General features: G+C 37.5%; 1 protein-coding gene across 3 annotated transcripts in view; it reads right to left on the bottom strand.

Moving 5' to 3' along the window:
- Positions 1-25,619, bottom strand: part of TANK (TRAF family member associated NFKB activator) — a 28,170-nt gene extending 2,551 nt beyond the window's left edge. Inside the window, exons 1-9 of one of the 3 annotated variants that reach the window (XM_027734169.2) lie at positions 25,542-25,619; positions 24,853-24,993; positions 20,890-21,036; positions 17,578-17,686; positions 16,636-16,748; positions 9,074-9,253; positions 7,699-7,775; positions 5,469-5,587; positions 3,269-3,849 (exon numbers count right to left, since the gene is read on the bottom strand). In XM_027734169.2, coding sequence (XP_027589970.1) covers positions 3,269-3,849; positions 5,469-5,587; positions 7,699-7,775; positions 9,074-9,253; positions 16,636-16,748; positions 17,578-17,686; positions 20,890-20,988 — 1,278 coding nt within the window. In that variant the 5' untranslated portion in view covers positions 20,989-21,036; positions 24,853-24,993; positions 25,542-25,619. Of the gene's footprint in view, positions 1-3,268; positions 3,850-5,468; positions 5,588-7,698; positions 7,776-9,073; positions 9,254-16,635; positions 16,749-17,577; positions 17,687-19,478; positions 19,481-20,889; positions 21,037-24,852; positions 24,994-25,541 lie in introns of those variants that run through there. The other 2 variants (XM_027734172.2, XM_039382096.1) reach the window with 2 other exon arrangements.
- Positions 25,620-26,869: the final 1,250 nt, after the last annotated feature.

Below are 26,869 nucleotides of genomic sequence, written 5' to 3'. Positions count from 1 at the left end.
AAGGCAAGCAAGAATACTTTAGAAAGTAGTTTCTTTAGAAGTTTTAAATTTCTTGCTACTGATACTTACCCAAGATTTTTAATTTTCAGCTCTTCCAATTTCATCATGTCAAATAGTTAGAATCTATTGTTTATTCCTGCCATGGTAACCCACTGTACAACTAACCTGGCTTTCACTGCGGTTAAACCTTCTTTTTAAACAACCCTAAACTTCTTGGGAGTCAATTTCCTGCCTATTTGGTATTTAAACAGTGTTTAGCTTATCACATAGCAATAGCAGATTTACTGTCTTTCATTATGGTCAGCAATCCATATAATTAAATTGACTAATTAGTAATTAAGTGCAATCACACCACTTCTTTTCAGCTCGAAGAGTCTACTCATTGTATATTGCTGGTGTAAATTGCATATTAAATCTATCTAGACACTGACACACTTAAACATAAGTTAACACACTTAAACACACCACATAAATGTGTTTAGAATTACTTTTTTCTGATACCTTATGATGTAAAGCATAATTTGAAAAAGAGATAAACTAATATTGTAAAAATACTATATCTCATCTTGGAAGCACAACAAGGGGAGGTACTCATCCAGCAATCCACAGATGCAGGTACTTAACTTCCATTTCTTTGAGTGCTAAGCATGTACTTAATATTGTTTTCAGAATAGGAGAACTATTTAAGCAGGTGTTCCATTTCAAAAACATCAATATTCAGATTAAGATTAATAGACTGTTGATTTGCTTTTAAAATCATGAACATACTTAGAAATATTTTTGGTGGAAACAACCCCCTCAAACTGCAGATAAATACAGATAAACACGTGCATCTATATGAAAGTCTCAGTTAAATGTAGTCTGTAAAATCCTAGGTTCACTAATATCCATGTTTATTTTAATCTGCTGCTCTTTTCAGTCACGTTTTTTTTTTTAAATTACATCTAAAGAAAACAGTACTGAGTTTTAGATTTAGTATCCACATAGAAGGAAAGAGCTAAATTTATTACACCAACTGAGAGCAGTTCCAAGAACTTACTGTTGCCAAATCTACTGCATTTATGGGGTTTTCCATTTTATAAGTTAACATATGTAGTAAATACTTGAAAGTTTTATCTACGCTAGGGAAAAAGAGCTATGTTATTCCTTCCTATTGGAGCTTCACCACTGGAAGGGATGATAGAAGCTGTATGCAGGATAACTACCCTTAGAAAGGTGGTAAAAATACTAAGAACAAGTTTTTACATAAATTTGCTAAGGTTAACACAACGGAAAGGCACGAATACAACTAACTTCTAAAAAAACATGAGTGTTTTAATCTACATATATATTATTTGTGAATCAACTCATTAGCACAATTAACAGTCAGAAAAAATCTCTAGAGCTGAGTCCAATTCACTGGGAAAAATATTTAAAAACCTATTTTGAATGCTGCTGAATAAAGGTGATGGATCTTTAAATACTGATATACACAGATGTACATTTAATGGATTCTCAAGTAATATTGGCTTCTTTCAAACAAGCTTGTAGATAAGATGTAACATTTTAATCAATGCAGTGCTATTGTAGATATGACTTACAAATACTGAAACAGTTCACCATTAGCTTTCTTTTTCTCTGAGTGTTAGCATTAGTACATTTTTCTCCACAAAGTAGATCATTCACATTTTAAATGATAGCTCCAAATTAATTTCCTTATTTTGCAGAAATACCAATGATCAAAGGCTTATTGCTATTCAACCACTGTTCTGTACTTTTTAAGCTGCCCATTCTCCTATCAATTTATAACCACACACCAGCTGTTTCACTTGCTGTAATGTACAATGCAGGGTGCCATCTATTGAAAAATGAATACACATACTAACTACTAAAAGAACAAGCTGGAGAGGGAATACAGGAAAAGAGGATAGTAACAAGCAATGGAGTGAATGCTTCATAGCTCCACAGCAATTCTGCCGGCAATAAAATAAATGTTTTAATTTGTTTAACTCAGTCACAACTTGAACTGAGGACCCAATGAAAAATAAAGAACAATAAAAGTTGTGATTAATAAGTTAGTATAGAATCGAGATCTCCTATATTACAAATAGATATTTAAAATATCTTTTGAAAAATCAGGCTTATAGTTTAAAATACAATGATGAAGAACAGCAAACTTTCCATGCTTTAAAATTTTCATGCAAAACTTGTTTGTGATAGAAAATTAAACTAGACTGGGTAAATTTTAGGAGAAGAAAACATCAAAGCTATCACGTCCTACAGACACTTTCCACATGCTAGTTTTGCATGTCATGCAGTGACCAAACGGAGATGTAAAGCTCTTCTGCTGCACGTACCTTGTCATTAGAAAAGAACACAAAACGACATAAATGTAAATAGTAAAAATATGTGAAATTTAGGTTCAGAGAATTCCTAAATATCACTACTTGCTTATTCTTGAAAATCTGTTCTTTCACAAGGTGCGAGCAAAGCCACAGAAAAAACCAACCAACCAACCAACCAACCAGATCAGTCTATAAAGCTCCATAATTTTGCCATCTTTCAGATGAGACAGGATGTTACACAAAAGAAGCAAAGTATTCAAGAGTTGTGAGTGTCAGAACCTGCCAAAATACTTTTCTGCATTACAGCAACTGGGCCTTGTTTTCAGAAGCTCCCATGGACTTCAAGCTACAACTGAAATTCAAGCCCAAATTACCTACATAAACCTAAAATAAAGTATTTTAGTGAACTTTCCTTCATTTGAAAAAATGCTTTCCTCCTACGATGAAATAATTTAAGTTTTCTTAGAGAGGAGGAATAGGGTGTTGTTTATACTTCAGATTGAGATAAAAAGTAGCATAGTGGAAGTATTTATCTGTTCAGCTTTTTAATTAGTCCATTTTTCATATTTTCTGCTGTACATGAAAAACAATTAAAACAAATTTGTGCCCTATTCAACTGAGATCAAGGGTAGAAGGAAAGCAATCTAGGGGGCAACTTACGATTAATGACAGCTTTGAAACAGATATAGAAGCAATTAATATCGAGATGAACTGAAATTTGTACAAGCATCCAGTGCCTGTGTCTGCTTAAATTCCTGCCCTTTCACTGGAAAAGTGACTTGTATACGTACACCAGTATTAGGAAGAAGAACTGACAAGAGATATTGTCTTAAAAAAAATACTGATGAATATAGAATATATTAATCCTGTCTCAAAGCTCTTTGCAAAGTTTGTGTCTGAATCATTACCATTTTTTGAAATGTACACTATTTATAGATAGATACCTGATGAGGACCTCTGACGGTTGTTCCAGCAGTTTCTAAAGAAAAAATTGCTTCAGGTACACCCTGGTTTGTGTGCTTAGGTACAAATGTGAAACCACTGTCTGTTGTTTTTAAACACGGTTTGTCATGGATATTTTCTATAGGCACGTTTGCATGATCTGAGGGGTTTGTTTTGTCAACAGTAGTTAAGCTTTGTAAAGCTGAGGTCATTAGATCAATGCCATGAGCTTCAAATGAGTTAGGTTCCAATTTACTGAGGTTAGCAGCACGGTCTCTGTGCTCCAGGTTAAAATGATGATCTTGAAGCATGTTTTCAGCTATACCGGTACAAGAAACTGTTGGTTTTTCCTGAGTGCTCTGCAAGAAAGCAGAGTCATTGTCTGTAGGTGGAAACTTGACATTAAATTTAGAAAGTGATTCTACAGAGTTGTTGTCCTCATCTTGGCCCACTCCTCTTGGTGTGATAGATGTGATGCATGATGCACCTCTATTTATATCCTTTATAACCCGAGGCTTAAAAAGCTCTTCTGCTTGTTCATCAGTTTTATCAGTACACTGTATCGGCATGGAAAACTGTATTTCTGTGAAGAAAGAATGAAGAAAACATTAAATAGTCCATTGAAGTACAATTATTAAAGATAATGGTGTTGGGAGTCTTTTTCCCGTGGGGTTTTTGATCTTCTTTCTTGGCTTTTTTTAATTGTTACTTTTTTCTCTTTAAAATCAGATTGAATTCTCTTTCACAAACATGAGATCTGACACAAAAACTATCAGAACAGAATAAAAGGAAATAATTATGTTCTAGTAATTCTATTTCTGTTTGATTTATGGCTATAAACATTTTCATTTTATTGAAAATTATGTTGTCCCATACTCTTAACACATACTTGCATATATTTACTGAAGTGGCAGAAATAGAAGCTGGAACCCAAACCATTTCACACAGTGCCAAGAACATGCTAGGCACCATGAGCACGATTTTAGAAGGTATTCAGGTACCAAACTCCCACTGGTTTCCAAATTAGTTAAATATTTAAACTGAATAACTATTCAGAAATGGGACCACATTTTCACTTGTTTTGAGAATTCCCCCTTCATTTTCATCACTTTATTAACAAAAATGATAATAATGTACATGGTTAATCCTAATCAGGTAAGATAATAACTTCAGTACACATTGATTGTACAGCACCCTTCTGACATCACTCAGATATTGCAGTAAAGTGGAACACAGAAGTAACAGAAATCAAACAGATTCAATCTATATCATGTATAGCTTTTCACACCGTTGAGTTAGGCACTTCTTTAGGGAAACCAAAACCATTCTGAAGTAAGTTGCCAAACACACATCCTCCAAAATTTCCACCCTCAAATAAGAAAGTTATTAACATATATAGTAATACAGTTCAGACATAGTAATTTGAAACCACAAGATACACATTAGCACTTCATGTAACAAAACTTCAGTAATGGATGACCTAAATTAAAAGAAAGAGCTGAAATCAGCATATTTTGCATCAGCTGTGTGAGTTTGGCAGGTGTTTATTGAAATCACTTAAGAGTCTGATCCTACTATTCGAAAAGCTAGTAGAAAATATCCACACTAGCTTACGTTATATTAAACTTAAGCATTAGGAGAACTGGATATCCAGGATCTCTAACGGCTGCAACAAAATTCAAGCCTTTCTTTTGTTTTCAGGAAGTGTTGGATGAAGCTCTTGTCCCATATAACAAAACAGTATTCAAGAGTCTGCACAAGGAAGTCTAGAAAATAAGTTCTCTGACTTTCCTCAGTCCAGCAGTTTTCCTCTAACAGATATGGGGCCAGAGACATTCATAGCAGACATCTTTTGAACTGACAGCTAAATTAAAAGCAAGCTAGTGCTGTCATTCACACAGTATGATGGGATATCACATGTAGTAAGTGCCTGCCTCTCACTCCAAGGGGCAAAACAATTACAAGAGCCACTGATGTGATGACTGTCTTTTATAGCATGTGATTTGGAGCATTCATCATAGAATGCCAAAACTGGCGGTGCTTTTTCTTGGTGAAATACTGAGCACCATGTGAACAGACTTGAAAAAGGCAGATGGTAAACAGTGGAAATACTTCTATGTATGTGTAATTTGCAGTATTTTCAAATATAAAGCAAAGCTTTCAAACAGTTGAATCACAATAAGAGCTTAAGTATGATATTACCAGTTTCAGGTTCTGGCTTTATCTTAAATTTAATCAGTTGGTCTGTTTGTTCTTCGGCTAGCATACATATTCGATGACACTCTTCTTTCATGTCCTGGAAAATAGTCTCCAGATTCTCTCTGGAAGATCAAATTGTAAATTAAAGAGTCAACCAATTCAGCTTGTTGTGACCTTTAATCTAGTCACACCCAGAAACCAGAGAAAAGCAATACTATAAGCTACTTTTCTTGGAGATCTTGTTCCTCAACATATGTATACATATTTTTGTTCTCCTCATAAAAGCAAGCAGAAAAAGGAAAAGAAAATGGTATCAAAGAGCTGTTTAGTCATATCATACACACATATTTTTGAACTTAACTGACTCTGCAAGGACTGCCCCTAGAAATCCAGCCTTTATATTTCTTTCAGTTCCCTCAGGTATTTTGTGGAACAGTTTATCTTTCCCATGGGTACTGTTTCCACCTCATTCTTGGGAAAATAAGATTCTGCCACTATGAACATTGTTTTCTGTTGTTGTCTGCGCACTTCAGACTTTGCAGAAGAAGGAACACATAAGCCTTTGTTACCGTTCTTTCCATTTCTGTCTACTTCGCATTTTGGAGAGGGGCTTGTGAACTCATTCCCTCTCTGTTTCATACAATATCATATGAATTTTCCTTTTATTTTGAGGGATTTATTTTATTATACATGGGCATCTTATATTTAGTTATCTGCACTGAGAATGGTAAAAATAGTTCATGCTGGAGTGAGTTTATTTGCCCAAAGGCATTATGTTATTCAGTTATTGATGCATCCATAAAATTCCATTGTGAAATTTTGATAAACTTGCTCAGTAATTTACATTTCTAAGCAAAACATAATGGATTTTATAAAATTAACTTCAAGGATGAAAAAGTGAAGTTTGATTTGTGTTCTCTTTTGCATCTTTGTATCAAAAGACCTCAAAAGGGATTTTGCTTTAATCCACTGAATTGTTTTCCTTTTTTATTGCTTATTCGTATAGAAATCGGGCTGTGTTCCTACTTCTGCTGTGCTTCTCTTTTTGAAGAGAATGTCTTACAAATGTCTATTTGTATCTCTTTTGAAAAAAAGATTAGCAGAAGGAGTTAAAGTTGCTACTTTTAACATTCTCATTCTGACAATTTGTTCAGATGTTTTAATACATAACAAATTATAAAAGACTCAAGTCTGTAATCAGAGCTTTAAAATATACATAGTATTAGATGAAGCAATCTTAATTTGCTAGACATTTGTGATACTATAATCTTACTAGTGTAAGATTACCAGTAATCTTACCAATCACATACCTCTTTCCAAGAAAACAGTAAAGTAAGCGAGCTATTTGAGAGCAGGGAGACAGAAGACAAGTAAAGGTTTTTCATTTTTTAGATATAAATCAATAAAGACAAACAAGTCTTTCTCATATCACAGTCTTATTTCCTCTCCTACTTATTCTAAAGGAGTAGTGAGCCAGACTAAAGATCCATGCACTTCACCTAGCCTATGTCTGGGAGTGGTCAAGAGAATGTCGGGGCAAGAGAATAAGGAGACAGCAAGAATTCACCATACTTTCCCTTAACACTCCCCTAACCTCACCTTACAGAATCTTCTACCTAACTTCAGTAAAATTGTTAAAAGTGGCATTACTGCCTCTCCTGTGAAAAATGCAAACCTAAGACTTTGGTCAATACTCTTCTGAAATCACTGGCAGAAGAGGGAATACTTGCTTAGGAAATCTACTGCTTTTGGTCCCTTGGTTATAGCAGGGGCTGACTGGCTTCACTTAACAGATAAACCTAGTTTCAAACTCTCTCATTTAGGATGGATCAGGCCATGAATTATTTCTTCATACTGACTATCAGACTCCCTCCTGATCAGTTAATCCATTATGGTTGTACATTCCTGTCCTGAAGAGTTAATGCAAGGGAGTCAATGCTTATCCAAACTCTAGCATTAACATCCACTGCTGATTCCCAGAGTTTAACCTCCTGCTGAACCAAGTGGCTATTTTTCTTCCTCCCAACTTACCCCTACATACTTGTAAAGCCCCAGTTATGATTCCACATAGTTGCTGGCTTTATTACCTTCCCACATGAGCTCTTTGACCTCTGATGCTCCCCACTTCCCACTTCTCCCCATCCTTTTGTTAAGGTACTGTGTAGAAAAGAGGGCCTTATTTAAAGACAGAAAAGACAAAAGCAAATTTCAGAAATGCTGCAAAAGTATTTACCTTTCAGCCATAGGTGAAATACCAGAGATCCCTAGAGATAATTCAGGGTTATCTGGAACAACTTTCCTACTTTTCACCTTGAAGTAAAATATGAAAATATTGAGCACATGTTAGCATATTAATTTTGCGCTTCACCTTGATATGAATAAAAATGTCATGGGGTCCTTCACCTAAGTCCTGCTGGAAGCTATCAAAATATTCACAAAATGACAAAAACAGTTTTTTAATGTTTGTGTGAAACACAAGTTTAACAGTTTTTAGTTTAATGCAGTATGGCATTCCTCTGCTCATACTCCCTTGAAAGGGAACTGATCCTAAGAATATTGCTTGACTGTAATTCTTTTTCAGTCATGTATAAGGTAAGATTATGTATTTTGTATAAGCTTGTTAGTGAAGTGTCCAGCTATTTTAGCTCTTAAAAATCAATTTATTCACTGAACACATCACAAGCTAATATGTCAGAAGTTCTAGCAGGTTTTTAAATAAGTTATTAACTTTGACTACCACCGTGTGGTTCACTCCAGTATTACATAGTTTTAAATCTGCCAGGCATTAAGGAAAGTTTTTGTAACAACCAGTCATTAAGCTGGAGTTCTGCTAGAGCTGCATTACCAGATGGCCTGGGTAGTTCATATGTGCTCCAAAACAGACATGAACTTGATCACACCTCCCAAATCAGCTGATTTCTAAACTGTATAAGATTAGAAATCTGTACAAGCTGATACAGTGCTTATAACCACAGATCCATAGCCTACAGGTGTGTCTCCCCTTGCACTGAAGGGCAATTGCAGCTCCTGTAGACACATTTGAGCTGCCTTATACTTAGTAACGTGTTTTACAAGTGCTTGCCATAGTAAGTTAAGCAATGCTTGGGAAGTCTAATAGCAACAACTTATGTGTTGCTGTGCTCCCACCCTTACCTGCGTTCACTTTAAATTAGCTAAGTAAAATATGTATACATGGTTAGATTCACATCAATGACTGCACTCTAACTATCCCACAGTAGCACTCTGGATGCTATTCTGTTACAAAAATAGGGTGGCAAAAAAAAAGAAAAAAATCAACTCGGTCTTGGTGAAAACTTCCAACTGAAATTTATAAACCAGAAATTATAATCTGGAGTTTCCACAAATATGAACATTTTAAAGACATAACATAAAATAATTAACATACAAACCAACTAATATGTATTTAATGGTATTCCCTGTGTGCTTTATATACTTTGACAATTTCCTAGTAATTACACAATGCTGAAATTTAAAATGTGCTTAGTAGAATAATTAGTATAAATTCCAAACATTTCCTGTTTGAAAGAAGTAATAATTTACAAATGTTTGTCTTTTTCATCTTATCTCTACTTGGTTTCTTATCTTACCTCCCTTTTATATATTGGCATCTGTATACTCTTTTGTGCTTCATTTAATTCTTTCAATTTGCTTTTCAGATTTCTTATTTTATCTTCTTGGTTGGAAATAACAGATAAAAGCTTCCTTTCCTTTTGATTGCTTTTGTCCTCAAGTTGCTTCAATTTCATGCTCTCACTTTCTAACTGTTCCTAAAAAATAATTTTAGAAACACCAGTACAATTAATAGAACTGAGACTTGTGGACTATCACTATTCAGCAGTCTGGAATAAGCTAAATTAAGGTTTTGCAATATAAGTAAGGATCAGTCCTATTTATTACATTATTACTTTTAAATTAATAGTAAAAACCTTCTACCACTACACACAGATGTAACTTATCATAGATTATTATTCAAAGAACTGTATCTTCTGGATTTCTGAAAGTCATATTAGTGTTTATAAAAAATAAAGACACTTTGTTCAATTACTGTATAATTTACATTAAAAAATCATATCTTTTGCATGTACAATACATAAAATAATATTTCATGAATTTCAATCTTAAACCATTTTGAAGATGGTGATAATTCTGCAGCCACCTTAATTTTTGAGCAAACCCAAGAACTCAATAAGAGAATCACAGAATATCTCAAATTGGAAGGGACCCATAAGGATCAAGTCCAACTCCCAGCTCTTTGCAGGACTACCTAAAACTAAACCATATGACTAAGAGTGTTGTCCAGACACTCTTTGAACTTTGACAGGCTTGGTGCCATGACTGGCTTCCATGGAGAGCCTGTTCCAACAATCAACAATCCTCTCAGTGAAGAACCTTTTCCTAATGTCCAACCTGAACTTCCCCTGATATAACTTCATTCCGTTTCCTTGTGTCCTATTACTGGTCACCAGAAAGAGGAGATCAGCACCTCCCCCATCTGTGGAAGTTGTAGACTGGGGTGAGGTCACCCCTCAGGTTCTCTTTTCCAAGCTCAACAAACAAGTGACATCAGCTGCTCCTTGTAAGTCTTGCCCTTTAAACCTTTCACCATCTTAGTCACCCTCCTCTGGACACACTCTGATAGTCTGATGTCCTTCTTGTTTTGTGGAGCCCAAAACTCACCACAGTGCTCGAGGTGAGGTCACACCAGTGCAGAGTAGAGCAGGACAAACACCTCCCTTGACCAGCTGGTGATGCTTTGCCTGATGCACCCCAGGACACAGCTCACCCTTTTGGCTGCCAGGGCACATTGTTGACTCATATCAACCTGCCCTCAACCCAAATCTCAGATCTCTTTCTGCATGGCTGCTCTCCAGCCTCTCATCCTCCACAAGGATTGTATTGCAAATATTTCAGTCCCATAAAGATTTGTGAAATAAAAAGCACTGGCTGTCCTGACTTTAATGATCCATCTAATAATTAATGGAATTTTTATGTATGTGGGTTTTTTGGTAGAATAACAAAAAATTTTTTTAATATGCTTGAAAATTGCAAAAATTTTCAAGAGCAACCAACAGTTAAAAACTGCTGCTATGAACACCTTATAGTTGTCAGTTTATGAAATCTACAGAAACACTAATCTTGAGCTGTATCAGGTGTCACAAAAAGTGTCCTGAAGCCCCATGATTGTCTCTGCGAGAGAAGTATGCCCAAAAGTTAACTTTTGCAGAAGAATGTCAGTGAAATGCAGTGAGATAGTCTGTAGGCAAGTTGGGCAAGGTTAAGAGGAAAGAAGCAGCTAAGTGCTTTTCCAAGACCATGTTTTATTTTCAAATGGAACCTAAATAGGGTGAGGTTGTGCATTTGGAGATTAGGTAGGTAGGCAGGGCTACTCGACAATGACAGCCGTGCAAGGGTGGGTCCAGAGCTGCTTCACCAAGACACCAGCTTGTTAAGCATGGATGTGTGTACATGTAGCTGACACAAGTGTTTAGCCTCAAAAGGTAATACTATCTGGATTAAAGAAAAAACAAACCACAAACAAAAACCTGCAGAAAAATAGCTTTGAATCATTGGTTTTTAGTCTCAATTGTGACTCTGAATAGTAAACCTACAGTAAGAGCTTCAATGCAACTCCAGACTTGGGTGGTATCTCAAAGATCCAGATTAAGCCTCTTCTGCTCAGTGACTTCAAAACATTACCTAAACATGGCATGTTTCTATCACAGCAAAACTCCTTAATCCTAGCCTTTCTTCCACCCTTTGCATTTCTGGAAATTCCATTTCTCATTTAGAAAAAGCCAGGGGACACAGTTTCTCCTGTATTTTCTTTTCATATTAATGGAAAATCCAAACATGTAGGAAAAAGCTTTCATCAAAGATAACGCCCTTGAAGAACAACTGTATCTTAAGGACAGTAAAAGAACTTTTTCACTGAGCATGTGATACAGCATAATTTATGTTTGAGACTATTACAGCTCTAATTCCCATGTGGGCTTTCAAAAGCCTTTGGATAACTGGAACCACTGCAGCAACGGTCAGTAGTTCTCTTCCATTTCTCCTGTATCTCCTGCAGGAAGTGAGGACAAGATTTAAGTAAGCAGAGAGAAAAGCCACATGAGAAGAACCATTGCAACATGTTGCAATGAGGACATATCAGTACATACTGATGGAAATCATCCTTGTGCCCCATCAAGATACCAGGAAAAGCACTGGAGAAACCTTTTGGGATCTTTCAATAATACAACCGTTCATAGCTTATAATTTCCAATACTGAGTTTGGTGGTTTGCAATGCTTTGATAACACTTATAAACTGGCGGAAGTTTTATAAACTTTATAAGTATGTCACACAGGTCATACCTGCTCAGTTAAGTACTTTGCAACACATTGGATCTTTTAAGCATGCTGGTATTAGCTGCCAGCAAAGTAGTTACATATGTATTGTGAACAGATCAGTATATTTTCTTTTGAAGAGGCTTTATAGGATCAGAGGATAATTGAACTTGGAAAGGACCTCAAGGGTTCTCTAGCTTCTAATCAAATCAGGGTCAGTTACGATGTTTGATCGGGTTACTCAGTTTGGTCTTGAATTCCCCAAAGATGGAGACTGCACAACCTCTCTGGGCAACCTTTTCCATTGTCTGGTTGTCCTCATGGTGAAATATTTTCTCTTATGTCCAGTCTGAACCTTTACTGTTTCAATTACCCATTGTCTCTTATCCTCTTGCCATGCACCATTGTTAAGAGCCTGGGTCCATCTGCCTGCTAACCTCAATATAGGTATTGGAAAACTATTGGCTTTCCCTGAAGTCGTCTCTTCTCCAGGCTGGACAAGTTCAGTTTCTACAGCTTCTTCTCATGGGATATGTACTCAAGCCTCCAGTTATCTCAGTGGAGCCTCTGCTGAACTCTAGTTTGTCCATGTCTTTGTGGTACTAGAGGTCCCCAAACCGGATGTAGTGTTCTAGATGCAGTCCATGAACACTGAATAGAGGGAGGATACTCACTTCCCTGGGTGTGTTAGCTGTGCTCCTGTTAATACAACCCAGGAAGCTGCTGCCCTTCTTTTCTGTCAGGATATGCTGCTGGCTCATGCTCAGCTTGCTGTTTAACAAGATCCCAGCTCCTTTTCAGCAGAGTTGCTTCACAACCACTCAGTCACCAGTACTGCAGTAAAGGAAGGTCCTTTTATTTTTCCCTGAAGTGTGCTATAATGGCCTACTTCAGTGGCTTTCTACAACAAACAAATGGTCATACAGTTTCAAGGGAAACCACTATTCAACTGATGTGAACTGTAAGTGGTCTAAGGGAATATTAAGTGAAACTTTTAACAGTTTATCCACAAACTCCTTGTTATTATTGGGTAGAGATAGATTAAACAGATGAAGGAATAGGAGAAAAGGCTACCGATACCAGAATTTTTTATGTCTGGTTGTAGGCTGCTGATACCAGACTTTTTTATGTCTGGTCGCAGGGCCATACTACTGCATACATCATACCAGCAGCAGACAACAGTTAAATGTATAAAATTATCAGCTAGCACAAAATCAAGTACAGCTTTCTTTGCATTAAAGATAGGAAACAAACTGACACCAGAGAAGCTGGTATTAGCTGGAACATGCAACTCTGCAAGACTGCTGCAATAGCTGCTCTTAGTTATGTAAGTCATTTTAGGACCCTAATTTAGAGCATAAAGATGACTACCATACATCTGCCATTCCTCTGTTTATGTCCCGCACAAAAAAGAAGACCTAAACATTTATTGCAGGACGAACAATTTTGTATAACTATGCATCATTCATTCCTGACACACAGTTTCCTCCTCTTTTTCATGGCACAAAACACTCTGATGAACAAATTCCACACAGCGTTTAATATTGAAATTCTTGAACCAGGAAAATGTGATCATGAGCATGTTGTCTTGTCACAGGTGTTGACTTCAGCTTCATGTTTTATTGAATTTATAAGAATTCTGATGTCTGACTGTTCTAAAAAGTAGAAGCTTGACATTGTCTCATCTCTAAGGTTTTCTGTTTGCTGGGCAGCTTTGGCTCTGAGAGAGTAACTGGATCCAAATTCTTCCTGCTGAACAAAGTCTAGCCAGGGTCTCAAAACCAGGCAGCAATATAGGGCCCTTTAGTCTTCTCAGGCAGGTGACTGAAAAAATCTCTTAATCTTGTATATATTTGGTACTGACCAACAAGCTAATCTGGTCCACTCACCTCTTTCAGTGAAGAAAAACGTGAGCAAAAAAATCCTAAAACATTTTACGACATGCAGGCAACAGAACTTGACAACAGCATATAAAATACATAAGTATGACCAACTACTAGAAAATACAGAAAAGACAGTCCCTCCCTCATTTTAAACATCTGAAATTTAAGCTCTAATCATGCACCTATTACAATCAATTCAGGATTCCTATTCATTTTACTGCAGGACAGAATACAATCCACTGAAAAATCCCACTGAACTTAGCAAAAGACAGTTTCAGAAGGTATCTATAAATCCAGGCACCTCCAGCCATGGGAGAGACTCTGAGGAGGCTGTAAAGGACAATGGCTGTAGGTATAATTTATTCAGTTTAGAGCATAATGTGGATGGAGTATGACTAGAAAAATACAGACTTTCAAATAGAATACTTGAACTTCCAAATTTCAATACCTGAAAAAGCCAGTACTTTATTGAATTAGGTATAAGACAACCATATTGGGCCAGTGAGAGCATGATGGATTTTTGAGCTAACAGACGTCAAAATATGATGTCTAGGGGAGAAAAAAGTAAAAGAAAATAGGAGACATTCATGATACATCCTTTAATAAATTCCCAGATCTTCTTAGTAATAGTTTCTTTGTATTTACTAACTCTCAACAGATTTTTTGTGCATGAAGTTGTCCAATTTTCCCTCGAAGCACAAACTTCCACTGGCTGACTACCTGTTCTGGTTTTTTTACTTTTACTTCATTTATTGAGAAAGACAGAGAAATGGGAACTTTTGGGTTTTCCCCAACTTGTTTCACACATTTATTCCATGAAGTTTATCCATCATACATCAAAAGTTCTACATTTAAAAAGCACAAAAATTGGCAGCTGCCACAAAGGCATATAAACAACACAACTAATTTTCCATCATCTTCAACAGGCAGTTGGGGTTATATGGTTCTTCTCCCCTGAGTTTATTCAGTAAAATGAGAACTTGTGTAGAGAGACTGTCGTGTATCTTACTTGTAGCCAGCACATGAATGGCGTGGCCAAGACACAGCCAGAGCCAGTAGAAGCTGTGTGCCTCTGCTGTGCTATCTGGACAACTTTGTATCCTTTTGCCAGCTTAGTGAAAGTTTACTAGACACAATATCAAACATTAGGGTCCTCCTTGCATCAGGAAGATGGTGCAAAGATATCGTGTGTAACTGCAGAAGCCAGCTTTTGTCCAGTCAACATTCTTCCTCAAGCTCCATGCTCTCAACACAGAGTAAGAGAGCTACTACATTCCCCCGAACAGGAACATAGAGTAGGCTGGGTCAACCCAGCTTTGCATGGGTTTGAATCTCTACACATTCCTTCTGAAAAGACCTTATTTATATAGCACTGTGCCTGGGTTTAAATGCAGACAGATGATCTAGTTGATTCTGCATTGAGTTATAGCAGTGATATTTCTGTTCATGGCACAGAAAGAGAAGAATCACGATGAAATACCTATTGCTGAGAGGTAGCTGCAGTAAGTGACTTCACACAAAAATATGCAGATAAAGACAAATAACGTACATTCCATTAAGAAAATAGCTCCTGAAATAATGATTCCATCTTCTCATGCACTGCCTATAATCTCCTGTACAGCTCACATAATCTGTGCTTGCCCATGAGAAAAGGAGATAACACAGCTTCTCCTTTCTCCTACTCATTATATGACCAAGTTACTTAAAACTACTGTTCTTTAGCAAGCATTCAGAAACAAGAGTAAGAAATATTAGACTTGATCAGGTCTTCATGCGCAAGTGTAAGGCATAATTTTTATCCAACTCAAGACAGCGAAATGCAAAAATATGCAAAGATGTTCCATCAAAGAATTAACCCTTCAGCTGTGTTCTAATCCAAATAAATGCAAAGACTAGGAAAGAAATGACATCTTGTGATTACAGATTCTAGTGCAGAAAAATTATATGGAGATTTTTTTAAATAGAAAAGGATTGTATATACAAATATTTTCTAACAGTACATTTAAAATGTTTGCAAAGGCTTAGTCTCAAGTGAGATTCCTTCAGGATAATTAAGCAAGCATCAGCAATCCAGTAAAATTACTTTTCAATTAACATTTCTGATAAAAAATGCATTTCTGTGAATTTAGCATAATTAATTGGTTTCTAGCCCAGGCTTTGGAAATAAATCCTGAAATAGATTCTTTTTAAATATAATGCCTGATTTCACACAAGGGTCTTTTTATGACCCTTACAGGGTCCTGCTATGGAGCTATGGAGATTCATATTCAAAAATATGAGATTTTATGTTACAAGACTGTTCTCGAAAAACTTGAGATGACAGGATAAGAACAACGCAACTTTGTGCATCTCTGTCACTGTCTTTTCTTAATATATAAAATTAAGTCATATTCTGCACTATTGCTTTACTCTTATTCCTGTTACTCTCAATAGGCTGTAGTAAAAATCTCAGTGTTACTTCAGTGAAGAGAGGCAGAAGAGACATTGTCTTAAACCTGGCTATTTAGAAAATCCAAACAAATCAGCAGCATATCCAGAGCAATGTATGGTTCACTTTCTACTCCATCACTTTTTGAGTGCAGATTCTCCATTTCTTGCAAAAATACAGAGACTGGTTGCAATGTGAACTGATGTTGCAAGAAAGAAAAAGCCCTTTTCTGACCACTGATTTTGGCAAATTAAGAAATAAATAAGCAAGTAAGTTCCTACTTTATGATCAAAACTATTCTAGGGAGCTTGATGGGCAAACAGAAATTTCATTGGGAAGGATCAAAGGTAGATGCTTAGTCCATCTAAACAGACCTCAGTGTCACAACACTCGTGCACTTCAGGTGTAGCTCAAATGAACTAGTAAAAATCTCACTTACCTCTTAGGGTCTCATAGTATAATCACAGCACAAATGTGAACTTATGTTAAATATACTGCAGGTAACCGTACCTTTAAGAGTTTTTCTCTTTGCTTTGCTATGTTCAGTTTTTCAGAGAGCTGGCTGAAAGGTAAGTTGAATGTTTCAATGTCTTCATGCATCATAATGTAGGGATGTGCACTACCTTAAATTAAAAAAAAAAAAGGCGACTATCACCGTATTTTTCACAGTCAGTTTATAAATACAAGCAAAATTACATGAAGCATTAACTCCTTTATTTTATTTCAGCAAGCCTTCATATTAAACAAGCAAGAGAAGGCAAATTCAGTGCTTGGAGACAATGCAAGACAAATCAGCAATAAAGGATGTACATGTACCCTAAAAATAAAAGTCAGCCACTTTGCTAGTATTTATGAAAACCAGGAGTGTTAGGCTAGTGTGAATAAATATTTAATGAGCATGGCAGATTAACACATGGTTACTTTGACTCTTTTCTCTTATTTGTGTAATACAGTCAAACAGTGAAAAATTATCCATCAATGACTATTTGATTTGAAAGAGAATTACCTGCTTATAAAATCTGGTTATCCAATAAGATTAGCATCACAAGAGCCATCTAACATAAAAGACATATAGACATAGCACTCACATCTAGAAGAACCTGAGATAAACTTATTAACAGATAAGTGTAAAATTAATATGTAACATATTTTTATAATTCTAGTGAATGATTTGAACCATATTTTCCTAACTTTTATTGGCTTCAGTGTAAGCAGGTTCTACCTCCAAAGAAAATCTCACCATTTCTTGAGGAGGATAAAGAGAGACCCCAGAAGTGTTGCATTTTATAAATAGATCTTGAAATGGCACATTTGTGTTAACTCTCACATTCACAGAAAAGTATGATACTCATTTGAGATATGTATATTGTAAAAACTGAAGAAACAAAGTCAGAACTATTCATCAGAGCAACACAGCATGAAAAGCAATAATGTGCAAACTGGAGTACATACCTCTATTAGCATTCAGAGCAGCCAACTGTGATTTCAGTTTTGCAATAATGCTGTTTTGAAGCTCTATCTTTTCCTGCTGTTCACGTATTTGCTGCATGTAGTTTTCTGTCTGCAAATACAATATAATTAGCATTAATCTTATACTGTTTTGACTAGGGGTCTCCTACTTGGCATATAAAAAGCAGCTCTGATTTTTAAAGATAAGTGTAGTTGTGGTCCTCTGCATGAGAACCTTTGGCAAGTCAATATTTTTTGGGACTGCACTGATTAGAAAAGGTATTATAGGAAATAAATCCTGAGCTTTAGTAACTGTTTCAACCGTGGCAGTGGTAAAGGGTACCTTTTAAGTTAGGATTCTTAAGTCAGGCTTAAAATTAAAATTTTAGTATGCTTCAGAATGCTGGTCAGTTAGTTTAACTATAGAACAGAGTAATTTTCTTCCTCCATATTTGCTAACAAATTAAACAAAAAAAAAGGCTTTTAAAAGGATAGATTTTAAATGCAAAACATCAACATTGCTTATTCCATACAACAGATATTCTGTAAATCATTTTGACTGCTAATGAACAGTTTTGTCCATTTCTTTAAAAATAGTGGATTTGTTTTTCTCCCCTACATGAATGGGACAGGGAGAGAAGGCAAGCAAACAGTCCCATCCTGTATCTCCTATACTCCATCTCCTGCTGTAAACAGGCCATACAGCTTCTAATAATACTGCTCATATTTCACCAAAGTGTATAAATATTGCTAGACAGTCCATTAATTGAACAACTGGCCAGGTGGTAGAAAGATGCTAATATTCAAAACTATTCTTTCATTAGCACATGCCTAATGCTGAAGTTAAAGCAATGCTAAAAACAAGCAAGAAAACTTGCAAAATCCCAACAAGAAAACACTCAGGAATGCACTGATTTTTTTCTGAAATTAAGAATGTGTCAATTACTGAACAGGTCAGCACCTGTCACCGCCTGGGAGAAGACGGGGCATTATTCTCATGTCTTTCATAGTTTATTCATATTGCTGTCTAATTCTCAAATCTCAGCCACATTTAAATTCCATTCTCTCCTACTGTCCAGCGTGTTTGTCTGTAAAGCAGGCAGGAAAAGAATCTAAAAGCAAAATTTATTTTAAAAGGCCAGGTAGTAGTTGTACTATCAGAGTTTATTAAAAGAAAAAAAAAAGTGATCAAAGAGCAGTACACTCCAGCAGCTAGAAGAGACCTCATGAAGCAGAAAAATCACTGAGAACCAAATTGAAAATGTACAACAGCAATGTCTTGTCAACACTTCTGTACAGAGCACAGACATGACAGCTAAAACAGACAGAAGAGAAGATGCTTTTGACAGCCAGTGTGCACAAATTATTCCTTGAGTCAGATGGCAGCAACAAGTTACCAACTAGAAGATCTGCATGACAACCAACCATCCATCTGTATCAAACACCATCTGGCCGAGATGACTCTGGCTTCTGTGTGCTTGACATGGCTCCCAGCTCTAGAGACTGGCAAAACAAGTGGCCTATCGGTAACTTAAGTAGTAAACTGTTAACAACAGCATGGTGGACAATCCAACACTGTGTGGAGGCCACACAAGGAACAGACGAAGTTGCTAGAGTAAAGCACTGTACAAAGGTCATTCAAAAGCCAGGAGTTTTGCTAAAAAAACCCCAAAACAACACAAACAAAAACCCCCCAAGTAATTACAGTATCAATTCTTCTTGAAAAAATACTTTTGTTCTTTTCTGAAGTCACAAAATTCATCTCTTGAAAGTTCGATTAGGACAAAGATTTAAACTGGTAGCAATCCTTTATCAAAGGCTTTAATTTTTAATTTATGAACGAGCAAAAGTGCAGAGAGAAATCTTGCAAGCATTTAGTTCACTTAACACTTATGATCCCACACTTCTCTGGTTTTCTTGCAAAGACTTTAGAAGGGCTATCACATCTCGTACTCGATGTCTTGTTTCTCGAGCAGAAGTTTCTTTCATGTACTGTAGTTGACTCAGTCATCTACAGTTTTGGAGATAGTTAATTATCTTTAATAGTTTTAATTAACAGTTTTAATTAATAGTTTTTCTTCAAATAGTTAATTGTTCATCATATGAGACAGAACTTAAAAGATCCCTTAACATTCTAAAATGTCTTGCCTTTTGTTAAATTAGTTTGCAATTTCAGCACAAAAATCACACTACTTGTGACTGTTATGTATAGAAATCTCTACAGATTTACAGCAGCACTGCTGCAAGACTATGAATAGAGACAGACTGCACAGTGGATGATTGCACACATGACTGACTTGTTACGTGTTCTGCAATGCCTTGGCTAGTTTATTTTGTCATGCAAGGAGATGGCAAGATTGGGCCCAGATATCAGAATACTCTCTAGCAGACCTTTCCCTGCTCCCAGTTTTACTACTGCTTCCATAACTTGACACCGAATATGGTTCATCTGCCCCTGAACAAAGTTCCAGCCTACCAGTTCTAAAAAGTATCAGAAAGTCCTGTAGCACCAAAACCATTCAAGGCTCCCTGTAACAGAGGTTCCATTGCTGGGAAGAATATGAATGATAAAACTACTATGACAAAGCCAACCCTGATAGCTTTGCAATATGTTGTCCTACTTGATGAGAAGTTCAAGAGGAGTTTTGACTGAACTAATCTTTTCTGCAATAGACTAAGTAAAAATTCAAAAGGTGCTCCTTACTGGTCAGAATGCCTCCAGAATATGTTACTTCATAATTACAGAATAATTGTAGAGATTATTATTTTTAAAAATAGAATACTTATTCTAGCAACTTTCAGATACGTTTGCTGTACACATTGCAACACAAAAACTCTGTTGTCCTAATAGCTTGCACAGTGCTTAAAATTTTAGAGTATGTGACCTTTACACCTAGTAATTCATATGGCCTATCTTCCTATTAACAAAAAGTGGTTTAATTTGAGCTATTTACATTAATAATTTAAAAATTAATTTATAAGAATGCAAATTAAATTTCAAAAAGGTACGTAAATTTTATACATATCTTTGCTGTTTACATTAGAAGACTTCATTAATCCTCCAAAACAGACAACAATTTTCCCAACTTTAAAAAAAATTAAATTAATTCAAGGTCAAAACCCAGAACCCACCTACTAAATTCACAGCTTAATGAGTTACTCTGCAGTGTACTGGCCTGGTTTCATAATGGCAATTTCCAACTTTAACAGATGCACTAAAGTGTACATAGCTAAAGTGAAACTGAAATCTACATGTACTACCATCCTCCGTGGGAAGGATGGCTGTAAAGACAGAATTCAGAAACCGACACATACTTTTTGCTGTAGTTCTTTCACAGCATGGTCCCTATCCATGCATGCTTGTCGATAGGCTTCATAAGCTTTGTTAAGCTGCTCTCCAATGTTTTTGTCCATAATTCCCAATGTTGTTTCATCACTGGAAAGATGGTGGAGTTAACAGACCTGAAAAGTAATCAGAAGGAAAAAGAGAGAATGCTAAGAAACAGAAGTACGTGACTAAAAACACAGATAGCATGACTTGTACTAATATCATATTCAAGTAATATGCGCAGTATGTTTGACCATTAACTCACATAATAGCTTGAATTATAGCTCTGCTCACCTCAGCAGTTAATTTTATGTCCATGGATAGTTTTAAACAAAAGCCAAACAAAAGCAGGTTAACTCTGGATCAAATTCTGGATGTACAGAATGTGGAAATATATGTGTAGTTACAGTGGTTAGGACTGAGATATAAAACTGGTGCAGATCACCAGTTACCTGATTTTATGTGATCTCCAAAAATTTAAGGCTTACATAATTGTGAAATAACAGATAGTATTAATAAACAAAACTAAACTCAGCTTTCGGCATTAAGCAATAGAAAGACAAAAGCTCAGTAACATTAGATTACATAAACCTATCCTATTCTATGCAATATTTGAAAATGGCAACACAAGCTACACTACAAGGTGAATTAAAACATCTTTTATCTAAAAATCAGCTATACCAACCAGTAAGAATTAGCAAGACTTGGACCTTTTCACACAAAATTATAAACTTTTTACACATTGTGTACAACTTCAGTAAAACTCCCGAAACTACAGCTCATGAACTTCAACACATAAAACTACAACACTAGTAAACGTCACAGACTCCGATTTCAAGAACTTTGCAAACACAGGCCCTTTGCTTCTATAGTATTATATGACATTAATTTTAAGATCAAAATTTATCATAACATAAGCACAGTAGAGAATAAGTTAGTGAACGCTCAAAAAAAACCCCCCAAAAAACCAAGGTACTAGCATTAAGAAAAAAAAATTAATAATTTCATCCCTCCTGGTATTTAAAGCATGGTTATCTCACAGTAAATGGTGTGCCACTACCATCTCTCACTATCTTCTGGGATTACGCATAAACCACAGATACTGTTAAGGAAAGTGGTGCAGTCAGATGAGGATAAGCCAAGCAAGAAGGGTATGAGGATAATTTGTCTTGGACCCTGGTCTAAATTCTGAGGATTGCAGCTTGAAGATTTTGTTCATGTTTTCTGGCTTTTGAATATCTTCCCTGTCATAGGGCTTGAATACAGAAATGTGGTTTGACTTTCCTAGAAGGTGCAACAGGTTACTGTAGAGATATTGCACTTTTTCATCCTGCAAATTTTAGTTTAATAGTGTACTGCAAAAGCAATTGTATCTCCACTCTGGCATGGCTGTCCTTTAATAGTGGCAAAATGAATTCTTTAACAACTTGGAATCCTTTAGGGATCCTTTGATGTAACAAGCCTTACTGAAATCCAAATTTGTAAGTTTCGCTAAAACGCCTACATTGTTTCATATGAAAGTTCTGTTTGTTTTGACTTGTTGGGGTTTTTGTTTGTTTGTTTTCCTGAACACTAGTACAGTAGTTTATAATCTTGGGTCCCTGCATACTGTCTCAGAGTGTTTTCAGTAACACAGGCTACTTCATCCACCCCCTTTCTCCCCCGAAGGGTATCCCTTCACTAAATGGAATATTCATTCTAATACCTGGGGTACATCTTTAACTAAATAGGTAGGTTTTCTTTCAATTTTAAATGAAGGCCTGTTTTATGTAGTTCAGTGAATAAAATCAGATATTACATCTGCTTTCAAGGACAGGTGCTAACCTGCAGAGGGCATTGTTATGGCTGACAGTGACTGAAAGCGTGCTCTCACTTTCTTTAAAAGCTTGCAAAGTTTGCATCAACGTTGACTTTGTACTTTTCTGAAATTCTCCACTGACACTTGTAACAATTTACCTAGTAAATGGCATGTCTTGTCCATATAAAACATAACTTCAAAAGAGGAGTCCAATGGGATTGAAAACACTGTTCAGACACTAAGAGAGAGAACAGGGCTCAAAGTTCATAGAAAATGAAGGTATTAATTTCATTCATGCAAATTCAAATCTCCATCTGAAAAACAGTATTTAAAATTTATACCTAATTTCCAGTCTTATACTTACTCACTGATTGAAAGTGGGAGCATTGACAAAGAGTTCTGCTGTCATCTGGACTGCTGGTAATTGATCCAACAGGCAGAACTGTAGCACTGCACCTGATTTTCTACTTGGTAGGGAAAAATAAGGAGAATGGTAGCTAATTTACTGGTAGCTCCCTAAAATTCAGACTCCATGCAGTAAGAAAGAGTCAATGAAAGTCATTACTAGCAACACTTTAAGATAGAACTGTAACTAGAAGAATTGGTCCAATATTTGATCCATACCCCCTAGACACTCATTTCTGCTTCCACCTCACCCTTCCCTTTCTTCCAGCATAAGCAACCTTACAGGAAACCGTATCAGCAAACCGATCCAGTTTAAAACTAAATACTAAAGGTGTTTCTGCTGTGTTAGTTTTAATCAGACTAGATCCACAGACCACTTCAAATGACATGATAACACAAGGAATCCTGCACAGGAGCAGAAAACATCAGCAAAAGGCAGACAGAACCCCTGTGTTCGGCAGCAGCATTGGCTTTGAAACTGTAACATGAGGTCACAGTTATGTAACAGTGATGTAAGTCTGTCCTGCCACAGAGAAGAATACCTGGACCTTACCCAATCCCTGGCCATGTATTTTTGCCACTTACTTGTACCAGTATTAGCACTTCTATGCTACACAGCTGAGTATGCCAAAGTAGCTCCCTACTTCCTCAAAAAAGCAACAACAACCCCCCTAAAAAAAACAACTTCGAAATTAAAACTGGAGCTAGCTCACTGCAAGGCTGCTGGAGCACTACTACCAGCATAAGAAGGCAGTGGGAACATGAGACTAGCCGTGGGCAGGACTGCCGCAGTCTAGATTTAGATTGGATTAAACTACTCTGTAGTCACACCCTGGATTGCCTGTTGCTGGAATAAATAACTGCTTCTTATGTTATATATCTCATATCCAGAACTCCTTGCAGTTAAAAAGCTGGCTCCTTTTCCTGCTTCTCCTCCATAGGCATCAATATTTATCAGGGAATTTGCCAACTGTTCCTTGTCATTTACCCTTCTCCCTACATCCAACTAAGAGGAAAAAACCCCTCCAACAACCCTAAAATAAAAAAAAAAAAACAAAACAACCCCCAACCCAAATATCCCCCTATTTTAACCAGCCTTAGTTATGCTATGTTCCAGTCGCTATATTCTATACATAATTCAGCCCCAAACTGACAACCCTGATCTTTAGCAACTGACATTCTAGATATTCATTAGATCCTAAAGACTTCCACAATCATTAACAGCAATATGTAGTCAGCGGAGAAGCAGCAATACAAATTGCTGAACTTATTCTAACAGGGTCAGAATTAGAGGAAGAGATTAGCTCCAGAGCTCAGCCTGCAAATGTGAATACCTGTGAGTGCTGTGTTGCTGAAGCTACGGCAATGAGAACTCAAATTTCATATCTAGGTAAAGACTTGAACACCAGAAAACAACTGAGTATAGTAAACATTGTAAGACAAACTTTTAAGTAAACAAACCAAATAAAAGCTGCAGATTATCTTAAAATACTTTCCTCAAATGAGAAACATTTTGCTGATATAGGTGGGAAAAAAAAGAAACAGCAATATGAATATTCTGAGTCAAATGCCAAAAAAGCTCCAACACAAAGATTAGCAGCATATTGCTGCTGCAATCTCAGCTCCACAGCTCACTAAAGAGGCATATGACTTTTCTTAGTGCCTCAGAAAACACCTTTAATTCTGAAAAAATATTTTAGCTAATCATGTATATATATACACATTAATTTGTAATACACATGCCTACCTCTCATAGGTTCATATGAGAGATGAGAACATAGGTGCCATCCAGCAACAAGTAATTCTTTATATAATTCTGCCTTCAAAACAGCTTTTTCAATGGAAATATTTTGTAAGTTACACTGCCATCATCTTGGGAACTGGAAACCTGTTGAGGTAATCATTTGTGAGAGAATGCGAGCTCACTACACTTTCGTTCGATTTTTTTTTTTTCTTTTTATCCCCCCTTATTTTTTCTTAGTGGACACAGTTCCTGCTTTGCCCGACTGCGGAATGCGTCGGGAACACGGCAGAAGCCCCTCCTGCCACACCAGCGCTACAGCTGGGCCGCCCCTCAGCGCTCAGGGAGCGGGACGGTGATTCCCGGAGCGCGGGGGTTCTCTCCCCCCCGCCGCGCCGCCGCTGCCCGCGGGGACAGCGAGCGCCTCTTCCTGCTCTTGCCATCGCCGCCCGGGCCACGCCGCCCGACACTGATCCCGCTGACCCCGCTACGGCCGCTCCGGGAGCGCCTCCTCGCGCCAGCGCTGCGCCCCCGGCCCCGCTCGCTGAGCCGGGCCGAGGGGGACCCGGCGCTCCCGGGAGCGGGGGGCGGAAGCGCGGCCTGGGAGCGCCCGGCCCGCACCGCGTTCCCGGGCCGAGCGCCCACCGCCCCCCGCGGGACGGCGAGCGGCGCTTCCCGAAGCGACTCAGACTTACGAGCGCCTCGCGGAGCCCGCGGCCGCTCCCGGCACAAGGCGCTCGCTCCTGCCCGAGCGCCTTAACCCAGGAACCAGAACCGACTTCCTGCCGTGCCTCTCCCCGCCCTGTGACGGGGCGCTGCCCGCCGGGTCGGGGCAGGGCAGCGGCTGCCGGAGTTCGCTACCGTGGGAGCACCCAGCTGCCCTCACCTCAAAGATGGGAATATTTCTGCTTCCCTCTGCCTTGCAGTGCCTCCTCTGCTTGGCCGCATCCAAGCACCCGCCTCAAGCAGGGTCTGTGGTGCTCCCGACTTCCACAGTCCTTCCCTATTTCTGTCTTTCTGTGTTTCAGGGTGATTTGTAAATAACAATACTTAGGTTTGTAATATACTTTTCATGCTCAGAGCAGTTTCTGTCTGAAGTGTTTTTTTTTAGGTTACTACGCTGGCATTTTCCCCCTCTGCACTTATTTCATGCAGACAATGAATTTTATACATAAGAATATAATGGAAACATACAGTTTTAATTTTGTTACTGCTACAAGCCCTTCTCTCTTTAGGTCACATGTATAAGTACAACTTTTTTCCCTGAAGGTGTGTAGGAGGGTGGGAGCTGATGGGAAAACTTGAGGCGTTTGTCACATACTTGCCCAGGATAGTCACGGAGCCAGCAGCAGAGAAGCATTACAGATTTTGAATTAATCTCGGCCAGCTCTGAACCCCAGTGAGCATATCCACGCAGCCAGGCTGTAGTGTTTCTTCTGCTAGAGCAGAAGTTTCCTCTTTGGCCCATCACAGATCAGAACCTGCGTTCCAGCTATTGCAACCTTACCTTCCCTGGGTGCATGCACTTGGAAGCCTGAGGACTGAGTTCAAACATAGCCACAGGAAAAGTGGCCAGGTGTTCTTCTCTGTGCTCCTCTGAAGGCTGTTTCTATTGTAATTTACCTTTTCTGATAGATCTGTAACCACTCTTTTATTCTGTTTTGGCCTGTGCTAAAGCTAAAGAGACTTATAGGCAGATGGCTTAATAAGCCTATAAATATACTTCCTATTTGGCCACTTTTAGTAACTTCAGGTGAAGTTCTAATGGACTATTAAGGTGCAGAGAGGGTTTGCTCTGTTAACATATTTCTGAGAAATGGGAATGAAATCTCTTTCAGAGACAGTGTTGGAGACGTCCTAGTTAAGGTTTCTTTCAACCAGGTCTTAGAAAAAAAAAAAGTGGGTGGGTGGGCAAAAAAGATTATGTTTTTGTTTGTTTTTTTTAATTTAATTTCTACATGTTAAATTTTTTTTCAGTTTTGGCAAGTAGTTATACACTTAAAATTGTAATGGGTATCTTGGT

This window comes from Pipra filicauda, unplaced genomic scaffold (assembly GCF_003945595.2).
Source record: "Pipra filicauda isolate LSUMZ 115617 unplaced genomic scaffold, ASM394559v2 scaffold253_size2546935_pilon, whole genome shotgun sequence".
Classification (NCBI taxonomy): Eukaryota; Metazoa; Chordata; class Aves; order Passeriformes; family Pipridae; genus Pipra; species Pipra filicauda.
Note: the sequence above shows the minus strand (reverse complement) of the source record. Positions and strands in the feature narration are given on the sequence as shown.